This window comes from Gallus gallus, chromosome 2 (assembly GCF_016699485.2).
Source record: "Gallus gallus isolate bGalGal1 chromosome 2, bGalGal1.mat.broiler.GRCg7b, whole genome shotgun sequence".
In the NCBI taxonomy this organism is placed as follows: domain Eukaryota; kingdom Metazoa; phylum Chordata; class Aves; order Galliformes; family Phasianidae; genus Gallus; species Gallus gallus.
The window spans coordinates 116,449,284-116,464,359 of record NC_052533.1 but is presented as its reverse complement, the minus strand read 5'-3'; the positions used below and the strand labels follow the sequence as shown (position 1 = coordinate 116,464,359).

At 42.1% G+C, this 15,076-nt stretch overlaps 1 protein-coding gene across 1 annotated transcript; it reads left to right on the top strand.

Annotated features, from left to right (window-relative positions):
* Positions 1 to 867: 867 nt before the first annotated feature.
* TRAM1L1 (translocation associated membrane protein 1-like 1) lies at positions 868 to 14,948 on the top strand. Its single transcript, NM_204400.3, has 11 exons — positions 868 to 1,046; positions 2,789 to 2,852; positions 3,457 to 3,578; positions 3,769 to 3,885; positions 4,904 to 4,962; positions 5,339 to 5,423; positions 8,399 to 8,469; positions 8,559 to 8,663; positions 9,266 to 9,409; positions 10,130 to 10,290; positions 14,291 to 14,948. The coding sequence occupies exons 1-11, from the start codon at positions 924 to 926 to the stop codon at positions 14,362 to 14,364; spliced, it is 1,125 nt and encodes a 374-aa protein (NP_989731.1). The 5' UTR covers positions 868 to 923; the 3' UTR covers positions 14,365 to 14,948.
* Positions 14,949 to 15,076: the final 128 nt, after the last annotated feature.

The window sequence follows — 15,076 nt, the reverse complement described above, 5'->3', positions numbered from 1 at the left end:
AGCATCTGTCAGGTGGAAGATTTGATAAATAAAATAAGTTTGACTAAATATTTGGAGGAAGGAGAGGTTTGAGGACACCTTTGCCTTCATTTTTCTCCCTACATCTATGCTGATCTTTCTCACATATACCTGTTTTAAGTCAAGAATAGGCTTTTGTTCGGGGGCAATTTGGGTTTTTTGGTACTGTTTGTTGATGTCTGATGTCTGTTGTTTTGATGCCTTTTCCCCATTCCATATTTTTGATTTAGGGTTTTTTTGTTGTTGTTTTTCTTCCTTGCTTTTTTTTTTTTTTCCTCTCTAATGGGATAACTTTTCTTGTCCTGGGATTCCAGGTTGTTTGGATGCGTGTTGTTCCAGGCTATGGGCTGGCAGGAGCCTGCTGTTAATTCATACCGTCAGGCCGTGCAATAGCAGAAACCATAACAAACCCAGCGAGTGCCGTTTCCTAACGGCATCCTTCGTTCACCCGACGTCCAGCTAGTAACGGCCTAATGGAGACTAAACTTCGCCAGAGAAAGGGAGGAGAAGGAATCCGACGGCGGCTTTGGGCAACGCAGGAGCCGGGCCCAGCGCGGGCCGCCGGGCAGCCGCAGCCACGTAGAGCCGTCCGAGGAGTCGCGGCCGCCCCTCAGGCAGCCGTCGGGGGCTGCGAGGCGCCGGGCCGCCGCCTCCCCGCCCGCGGGCGGGCGGGCCGAAGACCCCTCCGGCCGGCAGGGGCGCTGGCGGGCGGCGGCGGGGGCTGCTCCCAGCGGCCGGGCAGCGGAGGAAGGGCCGCGCGGGGCCGCGGCGGGCGGGGCGGGGTGAAGCGGCGGCTGCTGCCATTCCTCTGCTGCGCGGCCGCCTCCTCCCACCCGCCTCTTCCTGGCCGCGGCGAGAGCTGTGCTGGCAGCGGGGAGGCGGCGGCGCCGAGCTCCCGGCCCGCCATGGCGATCCGCAAGAAGAGCAACAAGAACCCGCCGGTGCTGAGCCACGAGTTCATCGTGCAGAACCACGCCGACATCGTCTCCTGCATGGCCATGATCTTCCTGCTGGGGCTCATGTTCGAGGTGAGGCTCCCGCTCCCTCCTCCCCTCCGCCGGGAGCCCGGGCGGCCCGGGGGCGGGCGGCAGCGCGGTGCCGCGATCGCGGCCGTGCGGAGGAGCCCGGGCGGGCGCCGCGTCCCCGCTCCCCGGGGCCCGGCCCCTCCGGGAACGCCCTCTTCGCCGCCTCGGCGCGGAGACGCGCTGCCCGCCGCAGCCGTCTCCGCGAGCGAGACCGTGCCCCGCCGCCGCGAGGGGCCGAGGCGCGCTTCCCTCCGCCGCGGCGGGGTTACGTGGCACTCGGCCGGGGGAGGGGTGCGCGGCGTGCGGCCGCGCTCGGACCCGGGGAGGCGGAGGGGGGCGGCGGGGAGGCGCGGCCCGGCCCTGCCCTGCCTTACCGCGCTCTTTGTGTGCGCTGCCCGGGCGGCCCCGCCGGCACTACGACTCCCGTGAGGCCGCGCGGCGCCGCGCAGCCCGCAGGGGGAAGGGCGGCCAGCGGTGACGTGTACCTACGGCCGCCGCGCGGGTCGAGGGGCGCGCATCCCCCGGCGGCCGCCGCTTGGCTGGGGCCAGCCCGGCCCACACGGCCTGCGGCGTGCGGAGCTCCGAGTTCCCCAGAAACCCGCCCCAGCCTGGCTGCTGAGCTGAGCTGTGCCGTGCTGGGTTCCCTTCTGAGAGCCGCCGTGAGGGATTTCCGAGGTGTTCCCAGCGTGCCCTATCGCAGAAGGACACGTCCGCTTGGGCTGCCTGGCTTTTCAGAGCCCCGGGCGGGTGGGTATTTTACCCACGCAGATGGCTTTGGGCAGAGTTTTACCTGGCCTTTGTGCTGCCCAGGTGTAGGGGCACGTTGGGGTTTGAAGAACTCCCAGCATCTGAAAAGAAAAGATGGGGCACACCAAGAACACTGCTGTGTGTGGTTTCACTACCAAAAGTCACCCAGAAATCACACCAGACCTTACAGTGTGGTTTTGTGGGGACTGAGGTTAAAGATACAGACCTAAACCCTTCCCGTGTGTGTATGCTTATTGCTTATTTACCACACTGCTGGTAGCATTGGGTGGGTTGGGTGTGCCAAAGTCTTCGTCTCCAGCTTTTCGGTTCAGGACACTTACTTTCTATCTTGGTCCGTGTAGAAGGACCGTGTGCCTCTGTTGTTACACACATGGTGAGGCTGAACAGGTTGCCAGGGTCTCTGAAATGCTTTAGTATGGGTCTTGGAAGTCACCTGCTGCAGTCAGTGCTGGTGTGGTACAGTATTGATGCTGCCTTGCCCTTGCTCAGCTGAACAGTGTTAGCTGAGTGAGCCTTGGCATGGCACGTCAGAACTGGCTGGTGGTGTGAGTCCTCTGGAGGCTCCTTCCACGGATAGCAAGCCCTGGGCAGTTGAACCAATTCTGGCAGACTAGTTGGGTTCCCAGAAGTTACACAGAGACGGTTCCAAGAAAACCCAGTGCTTGTTTATGGAGTGCTTGTTTCAGTGAAAAAGATTTTAAAATAATTGGAAAAAAAAAAAAAGTCCAATTTCTTTTGAATCCTAATAATCTAATGTGTGTCTTCAGGTAGCAAAATGTCTTTTGCTCAGAAGAGGTCACGTGGTCTCTTCTGCCTTCAGAAAGTCAGATGAAGTGGCATGATGAGGGGAGTTGGTTGTTTTCTTGGGAGGAGCAGACATGCTTGGGGAAGAGTGCTAAAACTGGGGGGAAACATTTTCAGTTTAAAATAGTTTATGTCGGTGAGATTCTACAGCACCTCTGCCTTTTCTTTTGCAGATTACAGCAAAAGCAGCTGTCATTTTTGTCACTCTTCAGTATAACATTACCATTCCTGCCACAGGTATGTGCATTGCAGCTGGTTGGTTAGTCATGGGGTGGTACCCTCAGACATCGCTGATGTGTTGTATGCCCTAGGCTGGGGGTAAGTTACTGAGTTTGAATAGACAGTAAAGAGTTTTTAAGGGCTTCACATAAATTGGTTTTGGTAAAACTTTCAAAGAATTGCATTAGGGAAAATGTTTCTGCTCTGCTGGGTTTGTTCTCAATCCTGAAACCCAGTCTCACTGGTTAATAAGTTCACGTTCTTACTCGGGTTATGCAAGTGATGATCTGTTCTACTTAGTGGGGGGTTGGGGGGGAGGGGTTGATAGGTTAACATAATTTTATAGTTCCTTTTCAGTGCATTTGGCTAAGCTTCATAAGTGCACTTAAGTTTCCATTTTTATATTACATCCTTCCAAAATCAAATTGAGTTTCTGATGCGATGGAGAAGATTACTGTAAATGGAGTCTAGTGACCTAGCTCAGGTGGTGGTTTGATTTGACTTATATTTGTCCAGCTGACAACAAATGACTTTTGTCTGAAAGGTTTCACTTTAAGAAACAAACTTATTGGCAATAAAACTGTATCATTGCCTAACAGTTAATTCTGTTTCTGTCTTACAGAAGAACAATCTGCAGAAACAATCTCTCTCTATCACTATGGCATCAAAGACTTGGCTACAATTTTCTTTTATATGCTCGTAGCAATAATCATACACGCCATTATTCAGGAGTATGTATTGGATGTAAGTACAAAACACTAATTCCTTTCATCAAAACAATTGTCAGATTAGACTTTATTAACTTTGAAACTCCAATGCTAAAGTTTACCTTTAAAATGCTAAGACATTCACTGGAACTTTCAGATGTTCTAATGCAGATAACAGATAATGTGAAGTATAAGAACGTATAAATAACAGTGGACTTTCATTTCAGAAAATTAACAGGAAAATGCACTTTTCCAAAACAAAGCATAGCAAGTTCAATGAGTCTGGACAACTTAGCGCGTTCTATCTTTTCTCCTGTGTTTGGGGCACAAGTATTCTCGTCTCTGTAAGTACGCTTCCTCTTGTGTTTCTTATGAGACTACAACTCAGCAAGACCAATAAGTTTTCAGCTTATTCTGGCTTCAGCTGATTTTAATATTAAAGCAGGGGCAGGTTTCAGAATTCTGTATGAGTTGCATCAAAACAAAGTATGAAGTCCGGTAGCATTACTGCTGCTCCGTCTGAGTAAATTGAGTTTGCTGTCAAATGAATAAAATAAAATGTGACTTTTAAACTCTATTAGGATGCTTCATTCTCTGTAATTTTTCTGTGTTCGTTCATTATAGTAAAATAAATGTTTAATATATTAGTTACACAGTGCATTTCGGCAGCCTAAGGAGTGGGCAGAGGACAAGTTGCTGTAGGCTTAGGTGAGCGTGCCCTGTCAGATGCCATGCCCTTTGCTAGCACTGGGCTATGTTTGTGCTCAGCCCAGTTTCTGCTTTCAGAAGAAAGGCATAAGCCATCTCTTGTTCCCACTTACACAGATGCTTACGGAGAAGTATCTGGTTCAGTGTAAGCTCCTAAATTATTCTTCCCTTTCAGGGGTAACCTGTTGTTTAAGTTGAAGGCTCATTTTCTAATGATGATTATAGAAATTTAAAATTTTCAAAAGAAAGGTAGAGTATAATTTTTTTTGTAGCACGATGACTCCAAAAAAAAACTGTCCTTCTCTTAGTTAAGCTCAAAGCTTGTCAGCAGTTTACAAGGAAAGACTTCTATCTGAGCTGGTATTGAAATAACCTCCATCTCAGAAGGAATCTTTTCTTCAGTGAGCACTTGAATTGTTTGTGTTCTTTTTTTTTTCCCTTTAGGCTCATACAATTGTGTTTTGTTGTTCTGGTTTTGTAAATGGAAACGTATCGATCTGCAGCTTTTACTTGTGTGTGGTTGTGTATTTATACGTGCACACATTAGATGTATAAAAATACGTGTGTGTGTGTGTGTGTGTGTCAATTTGTCATTTCTAACTAGGAAACAGCAACACTGTGTGTGACTTCAGAAGCTATGCTTTTGTTTTCCAGGAGAACTATATATCAGATCCAACCTCTCTGTGGAGGGACTACCCACACACTCTGATTCCGTAAGGCCTCTTCCTTAAAGGATCATTCTGGGGGAGGAGAGGGGTGTTGGCATCTTGAAGTCATATACAAATTGCATAGGATAATTCAGCTGAAATTAAATCTGTCACTGATGTTATTTTTTGTTTGTATTGACAGAGAGGCTCTATTCTCTGTCAGTCGGTGGTACACAGTAATCTTTCTGTAGGCTGTTTATTTATAGAATGAAGCTGTGGTGAATATTATTATTTGATCTTTCTGAGAACAAAGCTGTCTGGCAACAAGGATCTCTGTTTTTGTTTAGAGATAGTGATTAAATATATTCACTAGAAAGTTTCTGGAATGTTTTAAGTTTATTAAGAGAAAGTAATACTCTTCAATTCTTGCTGTATTGTGCAGGTTTCAAATGAAGTTTTTCTACATCTTACAGTTGGCATACTGGTTTCATGCTTTCCCAGAATTGTACTTCCAGAAAACTAAAAAAGTAAGTTCAAAATGTAAATGGAAAGAATGCCAAACAAAGCAGCTCAAATGGTAGAGTGATTCATCTCTTTGGGAAAGTGCACTACCCTACATTTCCAACCCCTTCCTTATCTGTGTACTTAAGCTTTTCCTTATTGGAATTCTTGGGTGCTCTGATGTACATGTGAGAAGGCAAATGTTTTGTGTGCAGTTAAACCCTGTATTTCTGAAGTAAAATCACTGTATATCTGTTGTGTAAATACAAATTACTAGCATATCCCGTCTGCTAAAAGAACTTGAGTTTTCCTTTGAACAAAGGAATGGGAGATTTTTTTTGCTTCAGAATCTTTTCTTGTTTCCTATAATGGCTTGTCTGAATAATGTTATTGAAATACAGAATTGCTTCAGGAATCACAATACAGGTATTGAATAGAAGCAGTGAATAATGTGCTAAATCCAAGCAATATTAACTTTTAGGATTTGTTGTAAATGCCACTGTCCTCAGCAGAATTTCTAGTTAGTATTGCAGTGAGTGTTTGAACGGCATCTTTGCCACATGAGAGTTTTGTCCATTGTGTTTCTCAGAATCTGACTGTTAACACTGAGTTCACTGTTGATTTTTGTAGCACAGTTTTTGCCTTTCTTGACCAACTTAAATAGTCTCTTTACACGTTCTTTGCTCAGGCTGATTTTGCATGGACAGCTTCCTTTTAAAAAAACTCTTCTCTTGTTGCTCTGTGACTAGACTGAGTTTCTGCTGTCAGGGTTCTGCTTTATTCAAGGAAATGAAATGTATGTTAGGTAACCACAGGTCTTCGTTCCGGGGCCTAGAGCAGGCTTGGGAAAGTAGTAATGAGCAGCTTTGTTTTCATGCTGAGTGCAGAATCAGCAGTGATGTTTTGCAGATATTTCAGCTGATGCTCCAATATTGCCACACTCGGGCAGTGATATCTCTAGAATTTGAATTAATATCTAAGTATTGGTTGGTTCTGTTTTTTGCTTGTTTTAATGTGACTCTAAGAAAGCTGCCATAAGTGGCAGAAATGCTGTATGCTTAATAGCAGTATTTTGTTTGGTCATTTGGGCCTTTAGCTTTTAGGATAAGTTTTAAGAACATCTGTTCTATTTTATCACTTTTCTGGTTGACACCCCTTTTATCACAGTTTCACCTCTCCTGTCTTGACTTTGCTGCCTTACTACTCATGCAGGAATTGGCTTCTTTTGCTCAGGTCCAGTTGTTTCTACTTCTGACATTTAAAAAAGAAAAATGTGGGGGCTTTCAACTCAGCTTTTTGTATAGTGGTGGATAACTCCACCTGAGTTATTCCAATAGGCCTTAAGTCTGACAGTTTATGTAAGCAGGCAGCGCAGGTTATTTAAATATTACCTTTGTTCTGAAGATAAAGTGCAAAAGACTTGTTCTGGTAGTACTTGGAGAACCAAGTAGTGTTTGTAGTGAGTACACTCGTATTTTCTCTGACATAACCTGTTTTTTGTTTTCTTTGGGATCACTTAGAGTAGGTTTTTAACTATATTCCCTCTCTCTATGTAGTTAGGTGTTGTAACAGGTATTCCATTTTGTGCTTTTGTCAGCTTCGAGGTAAGGTATTGGAGATGTAGTGTAGATCTTGAAAGATTATGTTTTTAGGGGATTTTCTTGTGTTCTTTCATTGGTTGAATTTATGTACGCATATAATAAAACTGAAAGCCCCTTACCTGAAGCGTAGGGAATCTTTAAAAAAGTAGGAGTTCTTGAGCACAAATGAATATGTTCTACACACCATTTCAGAATGGATACTCATACTGTGATCATAGAATCATAGAATCACTAAGGTTGCAAAAGACCCACAGGATCACCCAGTCCAACCATTCGCCCTTCACCAATGGTTCCCGCTAAACCATGTCCCTCAACACAACATCCAAACGCTCTTTGAACACCACCAGGGTCGGTGACTCCACCACCTCTCTGGGCAGCCCATTCCAGTGCCTGACCATCCTTTCAGAGAAGTAGTATTTCCTAACGTCCAGCCTGAATCTTCCCTGGTGCCGCTTGAAGCCATTCCCTCTAGTCCTATCACTAGTCACACGAGAGAAGAGGCTGCCCCCCAGCTCACTACAACCTCCCTTCAGGTAGTTATAGAGAGCAATAATGTCTCCCCTGAGCCTCCTCTTCTCTAGACTGAACAACCCCAGCTCCTTCAGCCACTCTTCATAAGGTCTGTGCTCCAGACCCCTCACCAGCTTTGTTGCCCTCCTCTGGACACGCTCCAGGGACTCGATGTCTTTCTTACAGTGAGGGGCCCAAAACTGGACACAGTAATATATAATATTACACAGTAAGATATAATATGCTTCAGTGAGTCTTCTTTCACAGGTGGCACTTGTATGTATTCTCTTTCACGTTTCTTTCTCTACTTTTTGTGAAGCATTTGCTTGAATGGATGTGACTAAAACCAAACTTGAAGTGTTACCTAGTAGCCTGGTATTGCTGCTTAGTAATGTTATTCTATTTACTGCCAGCAGTGTACCAAAATGGTGAATGATCTTGAATTTTTTAAAATGCATAACAACAGTTGTAAACTTTTCCTTTTTGGTTCATAGACTTTTTATTTCTGCAACAATCTGACAGCATCAGAATGGCAGCAAACATGTCAAACTACAGAAGTTTATCTAGAGACACAATAATTCATACCAATTTTGTATTGTAATAACTGCTACAAGTTCGGATAAGTCTTAACAAAGAAATAAACTTACCTTATGAAAAGCATTTTCAAATGCATTTTCTCACAAAGGTGTATGTCAAAAATGCTGTGTGTTACTGGTAAGTAAGCAGTAAGTGGTGTGGAATTAAGTGATGTAGATTGAGTAACTCAGTGCCGAAACAGGCCACGTGGGGTAGCTGAGAAGACAACAACAATTTCTAAGACTAGGAAGCAATCTGTATTGTAACATCTTATGGCATTGTGTGTAATGTATAATTCTGTTTCTTGTCAATAGGAGGATATCTTTCGCCAAATTGTCTACATTGGACTTTATCTCTTCCATATTGCTGGAGCCTATCTTTTGAAGTAAGTAATTTCTGAAGTTTTACTGTCTTCATTCACTGTCCTAAATGTGTAACAAAATGTTTGAATGTGTATTCTATTTGTCTTAATAGTCTGACCCATCTCGGACTTGTTCTCCTGGTATTGCATTACTTCGTTGAATTTCTTTTCCACATATCTCGTCTTTTCTACTTCAGTGATGAAAGATACCAGAAAGGGTAAGTAGTCAGCATCTTTCAAATTCACATAACCTCTGTCCTGCAAGCCTCATGTGTTTTAACTAAGCAGAAGCCAGGATTACATGGTAGGTTGTCTTGTATTTCCTTAGAGGCTGCTGTCCTCCAGACTAAAAACAACTTTAAAATTTTTGTTTATTATTATTCTTATTTTACTTATTCACCTCTATAAGTAGATGTTAGTAGCCGTATAAAATGAAGCTTAATCTTGCACTACTTTAATTAAAAATAAAAATAAAAAATGTTCCAGGTACACGTCTTGTAGAGAAGGCGAAAGCCTGGGCTGCCAATGCAGTCAGTTCTAAATGAGCTACTAACACACTCATGTTCTGATAGTCACGGCAGGCACTTTCTGTTGAGTTGGAAATCATTTTCAGAACAAACTTTTGTTTTAAGCAATCCTAGGTGAGGCTTTTCTTAATTTTTGTCATCTGTAGTAACTGAAAATACAAAATTAGGACAAGTGAAAAATATTTGAGTTGAGTTCTTAATTCTCAGGTGAGTTAAGAGTAAATATTTGCCTTGCTAGTGTTTGTGCTGCGAGCAGAGAATTCATAGAGTGTTTGTGGTCTTTCTCTTTGCAGATTTTCACTGTGGGCAGTCCTTTTTGTTTTGGGAAGGCTTCTCACCTTGATTCTTTCGGTCCTCACTTTTGGCTTTGGTCTGGCAAGAGCAGAAAATCAGCAGCTGAATTTCAGCACTGGAAACTTCAATATCCTGGCTGTTAGGTATGGTAAACTTGGAACGTCTCCTAAGGGTGATCTGTAAGCCTGTGTTAAACCTGCATGGTGTTAATGTTAGTAGTACCGAATGGTGAAGTGTTTTTATGCACCTGATGGGATCAATGGGCATAGTTTTGGTTAAAAAAAAAAAAGAAAAGAAACTTGTCAAGCACATTGAAGTGAATGGAAGAATTTACAGTCTGTCACAGAGAAATCTATAACTAATTACAAGTTAGGGAAATAAAACAAGATGAAAAGAAATATCCAACTGTAGAGATGCCTTTCACGTCTTAGAGTTATTAGATTGAGCTATAAAGAATTGCAATGACAGCACATCATATCCAGAGAATCTGGTTGAAGATTCTCACCTCTTTCTCTGCCTTTATTATGACTTCTATTGCTGCTGTCTGATGCAGAATGTTCAGTCAACCACTTGGCCTTTTTATGAATTAAACACAGAAAAGGAATTTATTAAAGCATAGCCAATGTCTGCAGTACCCTACAGTCTAAATATTCAGAGCTGGAAGACCCGTGTTCAGGTGATGGGTACCTTGAGTGTAAGGGATGTGTCGTCCAGAAAGAACAGCTCTCTTGCACTGGAAGAGCCAAAGTAAAAAGGCCATTTCTGATATACGAAAAGACTGTATGATGTGCTGTTCTGCTTTCCTTTTTTCTCTGAGCAGCAAGATGAACTTACTGCTAAACCTGTACCTGTTTCTTTTTCAGAATCAGCGTGCTGGCCTCCATCTGCTTGGCTCAAGCATTTATGATGTGGAAATTCATTAATTTCCAACTTCGGAGGTGGAGAGAGCATTCTTCTTCTCAGCCTCAATCGGTGAAAAAGAAGTTTGTCACAGCTAAAGGAAAGACCTCCAGAAAAGAAAGAGGTTTGTATTTTCAAGTTTCCTGTTACTTTGATGTCTCAAAAGCAACTTCAGATAATAGAGAACCTCTTATGACAAAATTGCTCAAGAAAATTCTGTGTTTCTCTCTCATATGGGATGGTTCACTTACAGAAACAGTATTGGTGAATTTATTTTATTGATTAAAAAAGAGCTTGATCTATAAGTTGTGGGCTTGGCTTTCTCTTGTAATTGGTGGAGTGAAGGAATCACTGTTACAGTTAATGCAGCATTGCATTTTATAGTGTTTAATTTTATTACTTGCACAAAATCTGTTGTGCTTATATGGTGTTCAGTTATAAAAAGGGAGCAGATGTTTTTAGATGTTCTCAAGATAGCTTTTAAGTTTTTTTTTTCTTGCAGTGAATTTCAAGCGTATTTTTCAGTGCCACTGAGTGAAGACCCAGTAAATAAGCTCACGTTGAGCTGTCTTTACTAAAAATAGCATTTCGATGCTTCTTTTTAAGGCATAGTAAGCAGTTGTTACCTACTTTAACCTTATGTAAAAGTTTTTGGAAATGAATTGATGACTCCTGGTTTGTGTCAGACTCTTCTTATGGGAAGATGGAAGATGAACAGTCTGCCTTTTCCTCCAGTGAAATTATATACTCAGTTTACGTAAATAAGTCTATAGTACAGCTGAGCTTCTATGTAGTTAAGTGTTAGCTTGAATAATCCCTGCGCTTATTTGAAGCTCAGTCACCTCAAAAGCTTATTTCCGCACGATCCTTTGCTACCAATTGCTCGTTGCCAACCTCTTCTGCTTTTTTAATACATTGAATTTACTGCATGAAGACAGTTGTACTGAGAACTGAGATGTGTCAGAGGTACATTTTCAACTTTTAAGTTTTTTTCATATTGAAATCATGCATTGGAGTGTTTGTTACATCATTTTGGTTGTTCTCTATTAGCACTGTTTGGTGTTTGTACATTGTTAGTTTGGTTGGTTTTGTTGCCCATTGCTAACATGTACATACTCTTTATTTGAGCTGACAGACTTCAGACCCAGATTTTTATTTTATCTTATTATTTTTAAGTTTGATTTGGGTTTTTTGGAGGTGGGGTGTAGGTTTTTAAAATTTACGTGAGATGGTGTATATGAGAGGATGATCTCCCTCTCTACTCCGCCCTTGTGAGGCCCCATCTGGAGTACTGGGTCCAGGTCCAGGACTCCCAGTACAAGAAGGACAGGGAGCTGTTAGAGTGGGTCCAGAGGAGGGCCACAAAGATGATCAGAGGGCCAGAGCACCTCCTCTACAAAGACAGGCTGAGGGAGCTGAGCTTGTTTAGCTTGGAGAAGAGAAGGCTGCGGAGTGACCTCATTGCAGCCTTCCAGTACCTAAAGGGAACCTACAAACAGGAGGGGAGTCAACTCTTTACAAGGGCAGGTAATGGCAGGACAAGGGGAAATGATTTCAGGTTGGAGGAGGGAGGATTTAGGTTGGATGTCAGGGGGAAGTTCTTCACAGAGAGAGTGGTGAGGTGCTGGAACAGTCTGTCCAGAGAGGTGGTGGGTGCTGCTTTCTTGGAGGTGTTCAAGGCCAGATTGGATGGAGCCCTGGGCAGCCTGGTCTAGTATTAGATAAGGAGATTGGCAGCCCTGCCTGTGGCAGGGCTTTGGAACTTGATGATCCTTGGGGTCCCTTCCAACCTATAATTCCATATAGAATTCTATAATTCCATGATACTAGAAAAAAAAATGGGGTGGCATTTTTATCGATAGAACATGTAGGTGTCCTGCTGAATCAGAGCTTAATGTTTAATATGTGTTACTTTGTTTTGTTTGTGAAATTCATTTATATATCTTCTATTTAATCAGTGAGTTAAAATGTAGTAACTTTTAAAACTTTTCTTAAATTTCATTCATTTACTTTGGTAAACTTCTGGTTAACTTGAATTGTGATTGAATTCACGTAATAATTGAGCTATGGCTGCCTTAAAGACCGAGGAATTTTGCAGCTTATTTTAAATGGAAATTTTAAAGAAAGGGTTGATCCCAAAGACTGGTGGTGTTTTGGGCTTTTCTGCTCAGAAGATTCCTGTACCATTGTTTGTTCAGAACACTTGCACAAGATGTGGCATTTTTTTTCTGAGAACTAATACGTGCAATTAAGCTGTGTTTCAAACAGAGGTCTTTGATGTTTATTTTTTGGGGGGAGCTGTATGTGAGTGTGGCAGGCTGCATTTGGGGAGCCAGGGCACAAAATGCCTTTCTTTTAGGCTGTGCCAGAAGCAAGCAATAATAGTGGAAAAAAAAAATTGATGATGTACATGAGATGCCCAAGCACTTGCTGATTTGTGTTCTTTCTTTTTACTTACTTTGACTTAACTGTTAAGAGAATATGAGCTCGGCTGGTTTGAATCTAGCTCACTGTTTGTAAGCTTTATAACAAATAACCTCATTTTTTGAGAGGAACCTGAAGATCACCTGACATAAGCCTGAGATGGTGGTGTCATTTACAGCCAAATAAAGAGACTTTGACTATTCCTGTATGACTAATGGGGCCTGTGACCAGTTGCTTTCTCACGCATGTTGCTGTTTGGTTGATTGGTTTCATTTTTTTGTTCTTGGTTTTTTACTTCAGTTGCTTGTTAGCGTGCATGGGAGCTTTGGGTGTAGGAAAGGAGGGGAGATGGAATATCTGCAGTTATTTCTGTGGATTGGCTACTCCCTCTGGTGATCTGCAACACTTCTGGAGATGGAGAACATGAATTTAACCTCTTATTTATTCAGGAAGGTATAGCAGTTGCTTTAAATCAGAATGGTAGTGCAAGTTAGCTGAGCAGAGATGCAAGGAATAGAGCTGACTACGCACTTCTGCTCTTTTGATCTGCTCTGTAAATTTGGTTACTGTCCGGCAGCAGCTGTGCTTCCATGGGTTGTAGTGACATGAAATAGAGCAATGTGATACCACTATGAAGGAAAGCATCCCCTCTATTTCCCTCTTTTGAGGGCATGATAGATCCATAGACATTGGGTCATTGTTCAGAGCAAATGTTTGCTGTGCATAGGTACCACTTGCTGACCATTTCATATTAAAACTCTTGAGCAGACCCAGAAGTGGGATACAGGTAGAGAGCTGCTAATGGTATCAGGTTCTTACCTTGTGTTCTTAGGTGTCTAGTCCTATGCTTTAGCTCCTTCTATACTTTTCTTATATTTTAACTAATGTTTTACTTCAGTCCATCTTATCTATTTAAATATTTTCTTCAGAAAATAAATGACCTGTATATTTTTTTAACTGTATGATTGATTAACCTTAATTTTTCTACATGTATAAAAAGCTTGTAAGGGTGAGTAAAGGAGTGCAAGTTTCTTAGGCATTAAAAAATGAAATGAAATAGGAAAAGGAATGAAAACCTATGCAAGGTTTTCCTATAGCCTATAACCTATAGGATTAATCCTAAAACCTATAGGATTTCCTATACCATCTGACTCCAGAATTTCACAGGAATGTCCTCCCTACAAGTTGAATATTTCTCATTATCAGAGAATATCTAGCTAGTCTTGATTTTCAGTTTATAATATATATATATAACACACACATTTCAGTATTTGGCCATGTCAGGCAACCGTGCTTCAGTTGTCTTAGTAAACTTTATATTTTGCAGTTGGTAAAAGCTTTGTTATGCTGTTGTGTTATCATGGAATGGCCTGGGTTGAAAAGGACCACAATGCTCATCTAGTTTCAACCCCCCTGCTATGTGCAGGGTTACCAACCTAACTAGACCAGGCTGCCCAAAGCCACATCCAGCCTGGCCTTGAATGCCTCCAGGGATGGGGCATCCACAACCTCTCTGGGCAACCTGTTCCAGTGAATAAGTGGTAATAAATGGTATGGTTCCAGTTATAAATGGTAATGATGAGATTTAACAAAAAAGATGCATCAGAGAAGAAGTTAATGATTGTTTAGGACCTACTAAAATGTAGTAAAATAATAAAGTGTCTCATTCTACTTGATTTTTTTTTTTTTTTTTTTTGTAGAAAATGGAATAAATGGGACAGTGACCTCAAATGGAGCAGACTCGCCTCGTAGCAGGAAGGATAAATCCTCGTAAAACTGGGTTTTATTAAGTTAATTGACAAGTGTCCCCAAAGAATCTGCTTTTTACATGGATGGGCCCTTCAGCACTAGAGATGTAATGGATTAAAGAAAATACAAATCATGTTTTTTGATTATTGCTATTGTTTTGTGAAACTTTTTTTAAAAGCCATTTTGACTAAGAGAAAAGGTTTATCTGTCTTCAAACAAACACTTGGGGGGTGGGGGGGACAAAACACTTTTTAAATAACATTGACACTTTTTTAAACACTTACTGTGATGAAATAACTTCACTTAATGAGGATCACTGATGCAATGTATTATTTCTTTCCAGTTTTTGTAATCTTGGTGATACGTGCTGTTTTCCAACTTCACTTTTTCCTAGTTCTTCAGAACTTCAAATATATTACGCAATTGAAGTAAAAATGTAGTACGCATTTTCAGATACTCTGACTCTTAAGTTAATTACCTTGATTCAAATTCACAGATCAAATTGGAATTCTAAGACCACGCCAGTAAACTTCTTTTATTTTATAGTTGTTAGCTACACAATGTCTGCTCTAAGAATTGCCCCGTATCATTAAAACAAAACTGAACTGATTGGAAATGTTGCGGTGTCTTATTGCTTGTTGGTTAGAAATGTCTTACAAGGAACAGAGAAACCTTTCTGAGATGAAGCTTCAGCACTTGAAAATTAGAAGGGAAAAGTGTATGTCATAGAGTTGATT

What these genes read in the sequence shown, in the direction of transcription:
- TRAM1L1 (NM_204400.3), top strand. Translation starts at nt 924, where the DNA reads ATGGCGATCCGCAAGAAGAGCAACAAGAACCCGCCGGTGCTGAGCCAC. An exon ending in TGCTGGGGCTCATGTTCGAG is followed by an intron (nt 1,047 to 2,788) that starts GTGAGGCTCCCG and finishes TTTCTTTTGCAG; the next exon opens with ATTACAGCAAAAGCAGCTGT. An exon ending in GACCTCCAGAAAAGAAAGAG is followed by an intron (nt 10,291 to 14,290) that starts GTTTGTATTTTC and finishes TTTTTTTTGTAG; the next exon opens with AAAATGGAATAAATGGGACA.